A 16,870-nucleotide genomic window follows, 5' to 3' on the forward strand; every position below is an offset into this window, starting at 1 on the left:
CTGATATTTATAACCCTGAGATTCTAACAACTTTAATACATTATTCTCCTTTTCTTAAACTTCTTTGCCATTTTGAGAGGAAAAGTTGCCCCTCAGAAAGAAAAGCAAAAAAGACAACAGAAAAAGTTTTCTGAGAAGGTGAAGAGCTACAACATTAGCCACCTGAACCCCTAAATCCTCTGTCTGAACTGTGCTCTAATATCCTGAACTTTTGTTCTGAAAGCTTTGACAGTGCCCAAAAACTGGTAAAGGCTCTCTAAAACTTCTGTTTGTCTTGTTCTGTTTGTCAACTCAAAATTCTGTGTTTGCCTTGGTGATTTCTTTGAGAAGTATAGGGCCTGGACTTGGTGTTTAAGAAAAATGAATAAGAATGATCATTTCTCTTACCCTCTCCTTTAGGTCTTTGAGACCTGAATAGGTTCAAATTTTTTGATCTCATGGCAACCTTGGATGTTACAAATGGGTAATGTAGGGGAAAAGGATAAGGTATTTTAAATTTTTTTTTTCCTATGGAGGTCTTTCCCTTCCACACTTATACCTCCATCTGAAATTTCTACTTATCATTCACTTTAAATACTACCTCTTCCAACAAGATTTCGCTGATCACAACACCCAGAAATATTCCCTCTCTGCTCCTAAATTCCTATACCCCTTTTGAAGCCTTTATCTCATACTTTTTAATAATGTCATCATCTGGGGAGATAGCTTACCTCACCTGCTTTTTTGTATACTGCTTCCTGACAGGAATTTGACATTATGTATTTCTCATTGTTCTTTTGCACACAGTAGGAATCCAGTAAAGGTACTGAACTGAATCTTCACTTTTTCAAAACCCCAGTTTTTGTCCCATGCATGGCCACTCCTAGACTGGTCTTCAATTACCAAATCAGCTCCTAAGAGAGTTCCTTGGGATACACAGCACTGGCTCCCTTCCTGCCCACCCCCATTTTCTCCTCAGACTCAATTAAAATAAAAAAAGATAAATGCAAAAAAGGAGATCAGCAGATATGCTAGTTCAGAGACTTTATTGGCCTTTTTTCTGCCCAACAACCAAAATTGCACAGTACACACCATTCATTCTGTTAAAGCTATCTTGCAAGGGGAAAGGGTCCAGGGGAGATGGGAATAGAGGCAGGCAGGAGGTTCATGGGTAAGAATAAGAAAGTGGGAGTGAGGAAGATGGAGGGAAACCAGTGTAAACAAAAGAGAATGTGTTTATGAGTATGCTAAGATGCTCACACACATTAGGCAAGTGTACATAAGAGTAGGGAAGGGCCAGAAGATGCCACAGCAGGTAAGGGAGAGTTTGGAGGTGTAAGGCCAACAAGCTAGATGATTTTTTTGAGCATTGGGGAGAGGAGATAAGGGAGTTAAGGAAATTGCACAGACGGGATGGGATAAGGAGATGAGTTGGGAACAGTGGGAGTGTATGGTAGTGTCTGAGTGTGGGTGTAGGGACATTTTGTAGCAAGAACAAGACAGATGGGCCATATAAAAGGGACTGTACAATGTTACGTATGATACAGCATTACATATTATACAAGGCTCTTTCCCTCTTTTCGTTTTAAAAAATAAATTTACAATTAAAGAGCATTTGGTAAAAAATATATACATTCTCAAAGGAAAAGAAGCAGCAACCGCTGCCACAAAAAAGGGAGAGGAGGAGCCAGATAGGAGGGCAGGGTAGTGCCAAGAAACCATGCCCAGTAGCTGCCAGGGGCCCCTATACCCTCACCCCCTCGACTCCCAAACTGGGAGGCCCATAGTAGGAGAGACAGAGAAGTAGCAAAGGCATTGCCACACAAGATCCATTCTCTGCCTTCAGAGACTCCCTGTCTGGATGGAGGGGTAGGAGGGAAGGGAGGGTCCCTGCCCAAGGAAGGAGAAGCCAGATCCACCCTAACCCTGACTGGGAGAAAGGAAAGAATAGAAACAGAGGGAGAGGCACAGACATCCATCTTCCCATCTTCTATAAGCCAGGTTCTGGGAACAGAAGGAGATTTGGGGGCGGAGTGTGGAGTGGAACAGGGAAAGAGAAAATTCCCATTTCAGTGACTATAGATACCCCAGAGCAAACAAAATAAGATAAAGGTGGTATTTGTCAGTAAGGACCCTTAAATTCCTGATTCTGTGCCTTATTTTCCTCTTCTGTACCTCCCAGAGAAGAGGGAGGAGGACACTAGGCAGCTTAAGTCTATGTTTCCCTGAGCATCTGCTGCCCTCTCACCCCTCCCCAGGGATATTTTGGAAATGGGGAGAGGGAAGGACTGAAGGAGCTGCGCAGGGTCTTATGGGTACACCTCCCACCCGCTGCTGCTCCCTGCCCTACGGGAGAGCTTCACCCACAAGCCTGGGCATGCAGGGCAGCACCTGGGGAGCAGAGTGGGAGTAGAAACAGGGAAGGGGATGGTGGGGAAGAGAGAAGGAAGAAAACACCCAGGTCCCTCCCAGGGCCAAGGCAAGCAAGGCTAGCACCAAACAGTAGAGATCACCTTGTTCAATGCACCCTCATTTTGCTAACTGGAGATCCTATTTCTTTCTAACAACAATACCACCCCCACCTCCAACTAACCCTGGGAAAAGGAGAACTGCCCAAAGGGATAAAGTTTTGTAAGGGGAGTCCCTCTTTCTTCATAGCAAAGGGGGGTCCCAGGGCTGCCAGAGAAGAAGTTGGAGCTATGACACATATGGAGTCTGCTATTTTCCCTCCACAGTTCCTTTCCTAGCCTACCCTGCAGTGTTTCTTCCTACCTGAGGAGGTGGGGGTTCCCCCAGAGTGGTCCTGCTACAGGAGGACAGAGGAGGAGAGGCAGAAGGAGAGGAGGAATCTAGAAAATCAAAATTCAGGTAGCCTAGAAGGGACAGGCATAAGATCTCAGTGCAACAAAGCTGATTTCTATCCAACCCTCCAGGGAGGAGGGAGATCTGTCAGGGCAAGGAGGAGATGGGAAGAGGATGCGAACGCATGGGCAAAGTGCTTGAGTGCCAGATGTGGATACCAGGAGCTCTGGAGAGATAACTGGGCTGGTACCCCCAACATCACCACCACCCTCACTGACTATTGGCCTCCAGCTTGTAGGAGAGCTCAAAAAGCAGGTTCTGGTTGTCAATGACCTGGAACTGGCGCACATAGGCCTTGGTCTGCAGGTGGTGAGGTGATGCTTCCATCTCCAGGCCTATGGGGACATCAAGTGGCAAGTCACTCCTGTCCCAATCACCATCATCCCCATAACACACACACACACACACACACACACACACACACACAAACACACACACACACACAGAATACACACCTTCCTCCCCACCCCACCTGGGGAGGAGAAAAGCAAGGGCAAATATTTGGAAGATAAAATTCCTTGAGGGTCAAGAGCAGAAAGTAGGTCGGGAAGAGGGTTTGGTGTTGTTTCCACAGAGATAGCACTCTCACCGACATTTAACACATAGCCAAATACCCATTCAACCCTCTTGTTACCATACTCACAGAGGGGCCGACTCCTGTATTTTCTGATTGTTCTCACTTTTTCTGCCACTGAATGCTAAATAGGCAAGGAAAACGAGAAGGAAACATAATGGGGGGAAAGCAATACAATTGCCCTTCTTCCCGTTTTTATCTTCTTCACTCCCCTACCTCCAAGACCTGAGATCCCTCCAGTCAGAGCTCAACCTATCCCACATTTCCAGTGCTCAAGAAAGGATGCAGGATCCTTGACTTTAGAATGAAAAGATACCTTAGAGATAACAGCTCCAACTTCCTCATTTTACAAAGGAGGAAACTGAAGCCAATCGAAGGGAAATGATATGACTCTGGTCACTAAAACCCATAGGATCAAATTTAAACTTTGTTTGGAACTGAAAGCCCTTCACATTGCCTTCCCAAGCACACTGATCACTGTCTTCTCCTTCACACACCCTACAACCCATCTTCTTACTATCTGTCCATGTACAGCATTTCATTTCCTATGCAAGACTTGGCATAGACAGTTATCTCCTAACCCCGAAATGCACTCCCTCCTTAGAATCCTTAATAGCCTCCTCCAAGCTCAGACTGGCCTTGCACTAACCAGCATATCTCTCCCCTCTAATTTTTATTTGAATTTATTTTGTATATATTTTGTATCCACATATATTCATTCATATTGTTCACCCCTCAAAAAAATAAGCTTACTGAGGCTAGGGACTTTTTTTTTTTGTCTTTCTATCTGTAGTATCTAACACAGTGCTTCAGAATAGTGGATAATTAAAAATGTGTGTTGATTGGTCAATTATTAGCAGCCAGCAGAGCCATGTTCTCTTAACTATAAATCCCACTATCCCATCTTACTCAATTCTCCCACATGAGAATGGGCACTTGGTGAATGGCAGACAGCTAGTCCAGGCTTCATTGCCCAGTTACCCTGAGAATCCTAGTAACTTGGTGTCTGTTCTGTCACGTGGGGGAGGGTTGCCACGGTAATGCTGCCTTAGAGATGGGCTTGGAATCTGCCTGACAAGCTTGGGAACTGCAGGGAAGGCTGTTGTCTGAGCATGGAGGATAAGGCACAGTTGACTGAACTAGGCAGGGAAGGTGAAAGCCCAACCTCAGGTCCATCAGGAAGGATACATGGATGGATAGTTCACTTACCAGCTTCTCAATATTGACTAATCCATCCAGGAGAGTCTTGCTGCCTTCATGCAGGAAAGTCAAGTCTATGGGGGGAGGAGGAAGAGAGAGAAGCAGGTATGGATGGGGAGTCAAAGAAACCCTTTGGAAAATCACTGTAGTGGAGGGTTTAAGCACACAGGGTTTCTCTACACAACCATTCAAAATTCTGTGGTCCTCTCTTGCCTGGAGGACTTCAGATTTGAGATTTAGAATTAGAATTTAAGGCAAGACTCCTTTAACTGGCAATCTGGTTGGGCATCCATGGGTAGATTCTTGAATGGTAAAAAACTTACATGGTAAATGAATGGTAAAAAATATAGATAGCTATAAAGATAGATATTTGATTTCTTTTGTTGTCCTTTGTATTTTATTTTGTTCATTTTAAACATTTTTTTGGAGAAGGGGTCCACAGACTTAACCAGATGCCAAAGGAATCTATGACACACACAAAAAGTTTCAGAAACCTTGATTTCAGGTTCAGAAGATAACCTTAGGGATTGATGAAAGGTCATGAAGGGTCATGTTTTTAAGGTTAGGGCTCTTCACCTTTGAGGATCAGAGGCACAAAGGGGATCACTGGTGGCTTCATTTTAGATACAACCTCTCTGTAACTTTTGTGGTTCCTGCAGGGGTCCTGGAAAATAAGAATAATGACTTGTATTTATATAAGACTTTCAAGTTTGTAAACTATTCTGAATATTATCTCATTTGAGCCTCACAGCAGTCCTTGGGAGATATTGTTGACCATTCCTGTGATTTCATCAGTGTAGAGGGCTCAAAGAGAGAAATTTCCTTTTCAATTAACATATTCTTTTCAATTTAAGATATTAGAGATTTGCCTCATGGTCACACAGCCAACAATTATCAGAAGTAAGACTTGAATACAGGTCTTCCTGAATCTGAGACCATATCTCTATCCCTTATAATGTTGGAAATGAGGAAAGTGAGGTTCATTGAAAATAACCAGTCGGGGTGGATAGGTGGTGCAGAGCACCGGCCCTGGAGTCAGGAGTACCTGGGTTCAAATCTAGTCTCAAACACTTAATAATTACCTAGCTGTGTGGCCTTGGGCAAGCCACTTAACCCCATTTGCCTTGCAAAAACCTAAAAATAAAACAAACAAACAAAAAAAAGAAAGTAACCAGTCCTCCATTGAACAAAGACCAAAGACTATCTACCATCAAATTAGAAAAAAAAAAACCCATTATCTTATTATGTAATTTTACTATCTCATACTTTATTTTTCTTCCTTAAGGATATGATTTCTCTCTCATCACATTCAACTGAGATCAATATATAACAAGGAACCGATGTAAAGACTAACAGAATGCCTTCTGTGGAGGGTTGGGGGAGGGAAGCAAGAATGGGGGAAAAATTGTAAAACTCAAAATAAAATCTTTCTTAAAAAAAAAAAAAGGAAAGTAACCAGTCCTTGGTCACAAGTTAAGTCAATGTAAGGAGCAGAATCTGTGCCCTGGTTCCAAGTCCATTTCTGTAATTAGCCTACTATCTGTAGGCTAGGGATCTGACATTATCCCTAGTGAGGGCTCCCATTCCCATTCTACCTTACCTCAGTCAGTTCCATCCCTGATCATGTGGCTACTTTTGGGCAAGGGAAATGGGCACATTTGGACCCAGTAACTGCACTTCCAGCTCCTCACAAGTACACACCTTCCTTACATCCTTTTCCATCTGCTAAAAGCCTGGATTGATCAAGTAGCAAGAGGGTCCCTGGAATCCTAGGGAGGTGAGTATATTTGGATGTATGTGTAGGAGGAGAAAAGAAAAAGCAACAATACTCACTGTCAAATTCTCAAATTTTCGGAACAAGTTCTTGAATTTTCCTGGAAGTTTCTGAAGAAAAAGTTTAAGGAAAGGAAATGTTTGTAGAGAACTCTGGTTTCACAATAGCTTTAACTAATCTCCTAATGCCTGGGGGAGGCAATGGGTAGAGGCGGATGACCAGCTTGCCCAGGGTGTAGGCAAAAAAGGTGGCAAACAAAGGGACATAAGCTTCACATTAAGAGTTAATAATGGCATAAGGAGAATTGTTGAGAATAAGGAAGCTAGAACCTTGAGATGAACAAAAAGGCTAGAATCAAAGGTAGGAGGGAGTCAGGAAAAGAGTAAGAATCCTAGAGGGCAGGGGATATACTCTCACCTCCCAGGTAAGCCGAAGTCGGCTGACAGCAGCATTATCAAGCCCCATGATCACAGCATAGAAAGACAACAGGTCCTGATTCTGTTTACAACTGTTTAAAGTAAGGGTTGGAAGAATGGTGAGTAGGTTTCAGGGACCCAGACCTTTCCAAACTAGTGCCCCTCCTTTTCCCTGCTCTCCCTGTCAGATTTGGGACTCACATGGCTGCAATCTTGATGAACTTCTTAAGTAGCTGTGCTCGCTTCCCAAGAGGCTCACAGAGTAGAACCTCTGTGGCCACCCAGTGGGTCACCTCACTGCATCGCTGAAGCAAAAGCTCCAGGTTGGCTGTTTCCCGTCGACCCCGTTCTCCATGGAACACGTAGTCCACGAACTCCAGCTAAGCCACCAGTCAATTCACAGGTGAGGAGAGCAAGTAACATGGAGAAAAGTGTAGAAAAAAAAACAGATGAGACAACAGAGATAGGGAGACAAAGGTTAGGGATGGGTATTGATAGAGGACAGTAGAAAGGGACATCCAAGGGAAAGAAAGGATGAAAGCAGAGACATGGAGTTGAGAAGAAAGGGGAGTCAATATAAAAGGGTTGGGGGAAGACAAAGATAACATTGGTAAGAGATCCACCAGTCCTCTCCCACTGATGTCCCAGTCTCGGTCCCATCAGTCATTTCTTCCATGTAGCCCTCTTCCCTTTCCCTGATTTCCACCACCCATCCCACCTCATGGACGCATCTGAACAGCTCCCAGTGGAAGGCAGTGAGGTGATTGGCAATATCCTCTGGCTCCACTCGGTGAATCTCTGTGTCCCCAGGGGATACTTGGATCTCCTCAGGAAGGGGCACCTGGGGGTAAGGAGTGTAAAGGTGTTTTCAGGTGAGTGAGGCAGGGTCATGATCTCTCCTCACTCTGAAGCTGGGCTTAGGGGTGAGGAAGCATTACCAGTGCTTCATAGCAGTCTCGGGGACAGGCGAACAAGTGACTGTTGATGCCCAGGGTAGTAAAGACACAATCTTCACTGGGCTGGAGCAGGACTTTCTCTGTAGACAAAACCAAAACACAGCCCTTCACTCCATGGTCTGGGATTTGGGGAATCCTGCTTCCTCTTGCTCACTCCCCACCCCCTGTCAACCCTACTCCACTCTAAGTACCTTAGGCAACAGTTCCTGTCAGACTGGAGCAACAACTTGAGGTCAGGGACTGTTGGGGGGGGGAAGGGTCAAGACTGATTTTGAAGATCCAGCACTGCTTCTGGCAGAGTTACCTGGGAAAGGCTTGTTCATTTGTTTGAATTTTTTTTTAATATCTTTTGTTTTTTAGAGAAGGAGCTAGGTGACACAATGCATAGAGCACTAAACCTGGAGCTGAGAAGACTTGAGTTCAAATCCGGTATCAAACAATAGTGGTGTGACCTTGGGCAAGTCATTTAACCTCTATCAACCTCAAGTTTTCTCATCTATAAAATGGAAATAATACAAACCTTCTAATGTTATTGTGATGTTAAAACAAGATAACTTATGTAAAGTGCTGTGCCAACTTTACTATATAAATACTAGCTATTTTTTTACATTGTTCAAACTTTCCCCCATAGTCCTTCCCTCAGAGCGAAATCCCATGTTAATGCTTAGTCAAATGGATTGAATTGAATTCACACTGACTCAAAATCATCCTCTGTAAGAGGACAAGGGTGGGGGTATGTTGAACTAAATTACATCTTGATACTTAGCTACTTTTAAATCCTAAAATGACTTACTCAAATGTCCTTTGGAGGTAAGGATTTATCATGTTTCAGTAGCAAAAATTACATCAGACCTTCTAGACCCCTGTCATATTACTAAAGGATCCCCAACTCAAGTCAGTGTCATCAAGGCTCAAATAAAATTGGGAGCCACTAAACCATCTTAAGGATTCTTGTTGCTATATATGACTTAGAAAACCACAGATTGCTTGCTGTCTTGGGAGGGGGAAGACAAGGGAGAAAGGAAGAAAAATTTGGAACTCATAATCTTATAAAAAAAATGAATGTTAGAAAAATCAATGTTAGGGACAGCATGATGGTGTAGTGGATAGAGCACCAGCCCTGGAATCAGGAGGACCTGAGTTCAAATCCAACCTCAGACACTTAATAATTACCTAGTTATGTGACCTTGGGCAATTCACTTAACCCCATTGCCTTGCAAAAAACAAGAGTGAATGTGGAAAACTATCTTTACATGTAATTGGAAAAAAGTAAAATATTATTTACCTTTTAAAAAAGATCACATGATAGCATTATCTATATTCTATATATTTTATATATTTTCAAATTACATTTCTATCCAGTTTGAGGGTACTCAGGAATGTTGTGATCACCAAGTACACCTGGCCTGGGATGTGTTAGGATTATGGGTTTATGTCAGATTTATCTGAGTTTCTGAAATAATAATCTCTTTTGCATTTGTAGTATTCTTTCCTTTACTCTCCACCCCCCAAAGCAGTTTTTCTATTTTTATACTTTGAACACCTCTTTAAGGAAGTGTATATGTGTGGAAAAGTGTGAAGGTTATTGTCCCTAAATTACAGATAGAAAAATTGAGATTATGTGTTGTTACTATCCTGGACATATGACTTCAGCCTCAAAGACAAAGAACTCCCTAGACACCCAAACAGATAAAGCAACCTGCCTAAGGTAACTTAGAAAATGAGATGGAACTGGACCCCAGGTCTCCTTATTCTAATAAGCCTTATTTATTTACTTGTATTCCTGAGAGCCAAATCCAATCCTGTATTTTCCCTATCTAGAATCCCATTACATTCCTGTAAAACACTTCCACACTCATGCCTCACTTACCTCCTGAGGATGCCACAGCCACAAGGATGAGTGAGTCCTCACGCCCCGCTGACTCCTCTGAATACTGCAACTTCTCTGACACTGACCCCAGGATGTCTTGCACTGAGGCTGATAGGCGACTTCGGATTGTCACATATGAGTGGTCAGGCATGTAGACCCTGCAGAAGACTGAGAGGAGGAAGGAAAGAAGGGTGAGTGGTTTTTTTGGAGACTGCAGTGACCATATACAACTCTCACCATCTCACCTTTCACCAGTTGGACATTCCATCTTTGGCAGCTATGGGAAGGTACCATGATATTATGGCAAAAGGCAAGCCCATTTTATGACCTTCCATTAGGAACCATGTATGAGGTAAACTGAGGTATGATATGAGGATAGATCCATGAAGAGAGTAGCTAGAACAATGGGAAAATTCCCCTAAAGAATTATTGGGCCCAAAGAAATCCCAAGAGTAGATTATAGTGACTCTTCAGAAAGACCTCAGAGAAACTCAATGGTGGACATCTTAGGCATTCTAGGGATCCCTAGTCTTCCCAACCCCACCCCCACATGTACCCATAGCACTTACTCTCATCTGAACCCCGGAAAGCCACCCGAGTTTGAAGACAGGAGTCTATTCGGCGGAAGTGACGAAAGAGTGGCTTTACTTGCTTGCTGGGTGGTTGACTTTCTTCGGGGATCCTGGCATCAGATATATCAGGCATCAATGGGCACTGTCCCAGAAGAGGGTGCACCAAGCATCAACCAGCAGAGATATCAGTCTAGGGGTTTGTGGCCAAATGGGCACTGGGTCTGAAACTGCTTTGAGGAAGAAGACTACCCTCTTCTAAATGGGGTGAGGGGGTAAAGGAGGTAATGCTGGTAAAACTGATAATACCAGGCAAATTGGATCCCTATTTCATATAAATATTGAGCTATTATTTGAGGACCAAGTTAAATGCTATCTCCTCCAGGAAGTCTTCTCTGATTGTGCTAATTTCTGAAATTCTGTAGCTCCTGGACTGGAGAAGTATTGTCTTCATCTCTCTCTCTCTCTCTCTCTCTCTCTCTCTCTCTCTCTCTCTCTCTCTCTCTCACACACACACACACACACACACACACACACACATATATATACACCCATCAACATGCACAGGTCCTAGCACCTGAGTATTCAGTAAGAATCTGTTTAGTAAACAGTAATCATGTCCAAAGTTAACATATATATGGAGGATAGGAAGGCAATAATACTGGATATAGGAAACCCAACCTGGGGGTGCCCATTTTATTCCTCCCCACCCCACTCCAACCCTCACTTAAGTTCTACTGTCTCCACCAGCTGGTGTAGTCTTAGGGTATCCTCTCGGAGATCCTGGTAGAGGGATTCATCTTTCATGATCAGAAGATACAGATCCTGGGGGGAAGGGGAATGAAATAAGTCAGAAATGAGGCTAGGACCATCATGCCTGAGCCCAACCCATTTTCCTAAAATGGACCAACCCTATCTCACACAGAAGTGGCCAGGGAGGAAGAGGACTGTGGAACCACTTAGAGTGAAAGACTTTGACAGGGTGTGAGTATCAGATGTGTTTGTCTCAGGATGAGGGGTTTCTGCATCTTCTCAAGTTTCATGACTATTCCAAGCTCATGTATATGAACATTTTTCCTCCCCGCTACCCCTCCCAAGTATTTTATCAATAGTAATAGTCCCCCTTCCTCAGAGACCTTGAATCTTCTAATATCAGTCTCCCTTTACCATACTTCCAAGTGGAATGGCACCTACCTTAATGATTCGACCAGCACACTCTTCCTCTTGCAATAATCCTTGGTATGTCTCCAGAAAGTGTAGGAGCACAGCCAAGCATGCTTGTTTCCGGCCTAGCCCCTCAGCCCCCTCAATACCTTCTGACTGAACAAAGCTGACCCTGAAGTTAAGGAAAATGGTTCTACAAGACCAGACCCGGGGTGGGTAGGGGGGGAGTCACCCTTTTCCTTAGATTATTTGCCCACCCTTCAATAAACTGGAGATTGGAGAGAAGTCAAATAATAACTTCATAGTCATCTTACCCCTTGCCTGGGGTCTTGGTAGGTGGGAGAGGAAGGGGTTTGGAAGAAGTCTCCAGTCACTATCTGTCAATATTTTCTACCTTACTTAGCCTCAGGAACTTGCTCAGGTTAGGGAGGAGACATTCCCAGTTTTTCTACTATCTAGTCACTGGCAATTTGAGTTCCACTGCAGGCTGCCCAACCCCACCCATCCCATTTAGGAATTAGGACTGTTTTATGGCATAGACCCCTTTGGAAGTCTAGTGAAGTCTTTGGTCCTTTCTCAGAATACCGATTTTCAATAACTGAGGGAAATGCTAGATCTCAGATGTTAGTTCAAAATAAGTCATTTTTTCAGGGAGCTCTAACTCTGGAGATCTAGGGATGCCTCTGGGAGATTCCCTGAAGCTCAGCTCCTGGTGACAAAAATCTCCAACAGGCTAGCTGACCTTAAAAATGGTATATCAGGTGGTCCCATATTTATAGCAATCCCAATAATATCCCAGCAGGTGTCTTGATCTTAACTGTAGTGACTAGTGTTGGGGAAGTGCCCCAAGATATGCAGCATGCCTACTTCTGGCTGGTTGGAAACTGCTTCCAGACCCTCCCCAAAACTCCCAAAGAAAGGATATTACTGGTACAACTCCTGCAGGAAGCGCTCAGTAGGGAGGAAGAGCGAGTGAGTGAGGACAAAATCATCCAGCAGAATGTCTGTACAGAGATTGGCAGGGCAGGTGTCAGAAAGGCACCGCCTGGCCCAGGAATGTCCAAGACTAAGAATGCCACCAGCTCGGGGCTGTCCCACCTGCCAGGGGACCAAGTTCTCTCTCTCTACCACCCTTCACTCTAGGTCAGAGCCCCAGCCACCTGCCTGAACATGTTAGGCACACCAAGTCACTTGTGTGAACACTACTGCCTGCTGCTTCCAGGGGAGGATTAGTAATCACTTCAGTGACTGGAGGAGGGAAGAGGAAGCAGGTTATGGCTCCTTCATTTATTTTTTCTATAGAGTATTCCCAACTAAGTCTTCCACTTATTATTCATTACGCTTAAGAAGGGAACAAGAAGTCAGAGAGGTCCTGAGAATGAGACATAATCTAATCTTTAAACCATAGAAACCCTCATTGAGACCAAGAAATCTCTGAACCAGAGAGACCTCTCATGGATGGAACTTAAGTGAAAAGGGGGGTAACAAAATAACTATTACAGTTATATAGTGTGCTCTTTATATATATTCTCTTACTGGTTCCTTCAACTCTACTATCTCCATTTTACAGCTGGGGAAACTGAGGCAGAGAAAGATGAAGTGACCTGTTTGAGGTCATACAGATAATATGTGTCTGATGCAGAATTTGAACTCAGGTCTTCCTGACTTGAAGTATAGCATTCCATTCATTATATCAGCTAGCTTCTTTAAATATATCAACTCATTGTCTTTCTCTTCTACCTCTTTCCATCCTTCCTCCCCCCCACACACACACCTCAAAAACATCTTCCAGTTACAGACAGGCAGGCCAGGACCAGCCCTGTACAAGAGGCAGAAGCAGGAGCCTGCCTGGCCTCTTTGATCCCAAAGCTCTAAGGAGAAGTCCCATTGCCTCTGGGTGCCACAGGATGGAAGGGTTAATGAGGGAGGGGAGGAGGAGTGGCCCTTTTTCCTCCCCATCCTAGGCCTGGCTCAGCCAGTCAACCAGGTACAAGGTCGCCCTGACTTGCAGCCAGTTTAGAGGTAGGGCAGGGCCACTTGGCACCCAGACAGGAAGCAGGGAGGGAGCCAAATGTCCTAGCTGGGGCAGGTTCAGGGTGGGTCTTCAGACACTGCTCCAGGGAGAAATCAACCCATAAGCTGGCTCCTGGAATATCATCCAGTAGCCCTTGGTCCTAGCTGCTGGGCTAAGCAGCTAGAACAAGTAGAGTCATACACTCAAAGCTGTAAGGGCCTGTAAAGAGCTAGTCTAATGTCCTCATTTTAATTCAAGAAACATTTATTAAATTCCTACTGTGTTTCTGGTGCTGTGCTGGCTTCTGAGGATAGAGAGCCTAAAGCTCCCCCCACCCCCGCCTCCTTTTTTGTTTTTTTAAACTGCCTAAAGCCCCACAGCTAGTTAGTAAGAGATCCAGGAATGAAATGAGGTCTCTTAACTCCTCAGAATAATGTTTTCCACTTCACTTCCAGAATTTCATTGAATTGGATAAGTCCCCTTCAACAAGCCTAAGGACTAGGAAATTTCTGTTGATTCACAGGCGTGCCCACCTCATTGTTGCCCCCAAAAATCACATAGGATGGGCACAGCACTAGGGACTAAAGAATCTAAAAGAGTTGTACATCAGCTTGGAGATCCTCTATACCTCTGCTTTCCCTCACTATGTTAAGATTGTAACAGCAGCCACCCCTCCATGGCATACTGGTTCATCTTTCCCCAACTCCCTCCCTCATATAAATCTGCAGAGCTCAAAGCTTGGATGCCACTATTCCCTGCTGTTTTGCTGTCTTCTCACCTCCATCACAAATATACTCTGAGGAATTAGCCTGACCAGAGGCCCAGAGTCAAAAGCATATCTGCTGGCCAAGCTCAGGTGTTAAAAAAAAAAAAAAGTCACCATCTCCTCCCTTTCCTACCTTGGTGGCCCCAAGTTATCCTGGGAGAAAACTAAGGCAAATGGAGTTCCTAATGCTTCCCTAGGATAGATACTAGGAACAACATAACATTGCATCCAGACTGTTCAATGGATAAGGGAAACGGAGATAGAAATAGAAAACAGCTTATTCATGAGGGTAGGGGCTATAGCTTGCTGTCTGCCTGCAAAAGGGAATGTGCCATATACAGGGATACAGGGTATGTGGCGTAGGCGAGAAGTTGCAGTTAGGGGAACTGTGTGTCTCTCTGATATTTTCCTAATTAAATCAAAAAGGTGTCAGATCCCCAGGGCATCTACAATAGAAGCCAAAAGGAGGGGGACCTAGGTGTCCAGGAAATCTAGGAAAAGAATTACACTCCCCCTACTCCAGAGCCCTTGGGAAAGAATGAGGGGAGGGAGGAGTCTGATGCTTCTTCACTCCTTTTCCCATATTCTTGATTCATTTCCTCATTTTCTGGACTTCCTTTTACCTGCCAGAGGTTTCTTTACTTAACCCAGTGCCACCCAAGGTTTTACACTCAAGCGACCCAGTGAACTATTCTGGGGCCTCAGTTTCCTAACCTATTATTAGAGACAGAGGTGGCAGGAATAGCTCTATGATTAAATAGAAACATCTTTGAGTATATTTATATTAATGAGGCTTTATACAGAGACCTGGGACTTGGGGAGAGTAGAATCGACTGATGCGGTTCTTTTGGCACCCTTACATATCTGACTCCACTTACAAATCACCTATGTTCACAAGCAAGTTCATCCCCAGGCCTTCTTATCTGCATCAATGAGGATACCTTTCTCTACCAGGGACCTTTCAGTCAGCTTGGTCACTACTTATGACCATCATCAGACAGTGACCATCCAAAGGCACAGCCCCACTAGGCAGCAGTTTTTGCTAGACTGAGCTATGAATTCCTCTGTGAAGTTCTTTTCCAGAGGGTCTTCTTTTTCTCTGTGGGTCACATTGATCTGATTCCCTCTTGTCAAATCCCACCCTAAATGGCCTTTTTAGCTGCCAGGCCCAGCGCCGCCCAGGGTGGAGGTGACTTAAAATCAAGGATTTCTAAGGCTCTGCAGATGGAATGTCTTCATGGAAGAGGGAGGCTAGATCCTGAATGGCGCTGAGGTCCTTATCTTAAATAACCTGAGTAGGCCGTGAGTGAAGGGATAGGGGCAGAGGCATGCCAACTACTCTTGTCCAGGAACACACCATACACACTTTCGATCAGCCTCTCCCTGCAGTGCCCCCCCCCCCACAGATACAATGTGTCCATGGTAACTGATACCCTCATGTCCCCACGCATTGAGACTTCGGTCCTCCTGGGGATGCTGCCCTCCCCTGAGCCGAAGGATGAAGAAGGGGACACAGGCTCCCCGGTCCTTCCCAGCCTTAGGACTGACGCGGCGGCCCCAGCCGGTGGCTTACCTGAGGCCCCACAGTCCCTGGGAGCCCCTCCGGCCAGCCGCTCCAGGATCCGGTTCAGGAGATGCTCGGGCTGGTCCAGGGCTCCCAGAGGGAGCCAGGGAGGTGGGGTGAGGGGCTCTCCCGGGGACAGCTCGTCCGAGGAGTAGGAGGAGGGGGAGCGAAGGGGTCCCCCTACTCCAAGCGGGCCGGGGCCCGGCGCTTCGTCCAGCTGCAACCAGCAGGGCGCCCCTCCGCCCGGCTCCCCGGAGGTCCGGCCGGGCTCTCCCTCCTCTTCCTCCGCGGGGGGCTCCAGCCCGGGCTCGGCCGGGGGCTCCCGGAGGAAAGAAGGGAGCAGCAAGCGAGACACGCTCTGGCGCCTCTGCAGCTGCCGGGGGCCCCCCGCCGGGCCGCCGCCCCCCGCAGGCCCTCCCCCCCCGGTGCCCCCGCCGGGCCCGCCACACCCCCCGGTGCCCCCCGCGGGTCCTGTGCCCACCGCCCTCCCGGCCAGCTGCGACGTCTGCTTCTTGAGAAATTTTTCCAGCGGCTTCATGCCCGCGCCCCCCCCGCCCCGCCGGGCCCGCCGGGAGGACCCAGGTGTCCGGGCCGCGGGCGGGGGGGGGCGCGCGGGCGCCGGGAGCCGGAGCGGGGCAGACCCGAGGCTCGGGCCAGGCGCGGGGCCAGGGCGCGGAGGCTCCCCGCGGCCAAGGCCCGCTGCCCCGCGACGCCGGAGGGAGGGCGCGGGCTCTCAGCGGCTCCCCATGCCGCTCCGGACGGAGCTGGGCCCGGCGGCCGGCCCCCCAGCCCACGGGCCCCGGCCCGGCTGCCGCAGCGGAGGAGGCGGCGGGCGGAGAGCGAGAGCCGAGGACACGGCGGCGGCGGCGGCGGCGGCTGCGCTGGGGGCCGGGCCCCGCCCCTCGGCCCCGCCCCCCGGCCGGCCCCGCCCCCGGGCCGCGCGGGGTGCCCGTGCCCACCCTCGGGGGCGCCCGCCCCGGACCCAGGGCATTCAGAAACCAACGGAGGTGGGGGCGGCCCGGGCCCGCGGGTCCGGCAGGTGGTCTCCCTGTGCCCTAGAGGATGCCCTTCGGGACGCACATGGGCAGCTCCTCCCACAGGCCCGCACCCTCCTGAGACCTCGGCCGTGGCGGCCCTGTCCAGCCCAGGGAAGGCTATGGTG

At 46.9% G+C, this 16,870-nt stretch overlaps 1 protein-coding gene across 1 annotated transcript; it reads right to left on the minus strand.

The window, feature by feature from the left end:
- Positions 1-971: 971 nt before the first annotated feature.
- RAPGEFL1 (Rap guanine nucleotide exchange factor like 1) lies at positions 972-16,337 on the minus strand. The gene is made up of 15 exons (XM_074223984.1): positions 15,718-16,337; positions 12,290-12,368; positions 11,395-11,530; positions 10,928-11,025; positions 10,201-10,313; positions 9,632-9,799; positions 7,744-7,841; positions 7,524-7,646; positions 7,007-7,185; positions 6,807-6,897; positions 6,449-6,499; positions 5,192-5,279; positions 4,625-4,689; positions 3,485-3,539; positions 972-3,176 (listed from the first exon to the last, which is right to left on the minus strand). The coding sequence occupies exons 1-15, from the start codon at positions 16,244-16,246 to the stop codon at positions 3,052-3,054; spliced, it is 1,998 nt and encodes a 665-aa protein (XP_074080085.1). The 5' UTR covers positions 16,247-16,337; the 3' UTR covers positions 972-3,051.
- Positions 16,338-16,870: the final 533 nt, after the last annotated feature.

This window comes from Macrotis lagotis, chromosome 2, assembly GCF_037893015.1.
Source record: "Macrotis lagotis isolate mMagLag1 chromosome 2, bilby.v1.9.chrom.fasta, whole genome shotgun sequence".
In the NCBI taxonomy this organism is placed as follows: Eukaryota; Metazoa; Chordata; class Mammalia; order Peramelemorphia; family Peramelidae; genus Macrotis; species Macrotis lagotis.

Excerpts from the sequence above, each read along its gene's own strand:
- RAPGEFL1 (XM_074223984.1), bottom strand. The coding sequence starts at position 16,246 with ATGAAGCCGCTGGAAAAATTTCTCAAGAAGCAGACGTCGCAGCTGGCC. Across the intron at positions 12,369-15,717 it reads CAGGGACTGTGGGGCCTCAG|ACATTCTGCTGGATGATTTT; the intron begins GTAAGCCACCGG and ends ATCTCTGTACAG. Across the intron at positions 7,186-7,523 it reads TGTTCAGATGCGTCCATGAG|CTGGAGTTCGTGGACTACGT; the intron begins GTGGGATGGGTG and ends CTGGTGGCTTAG.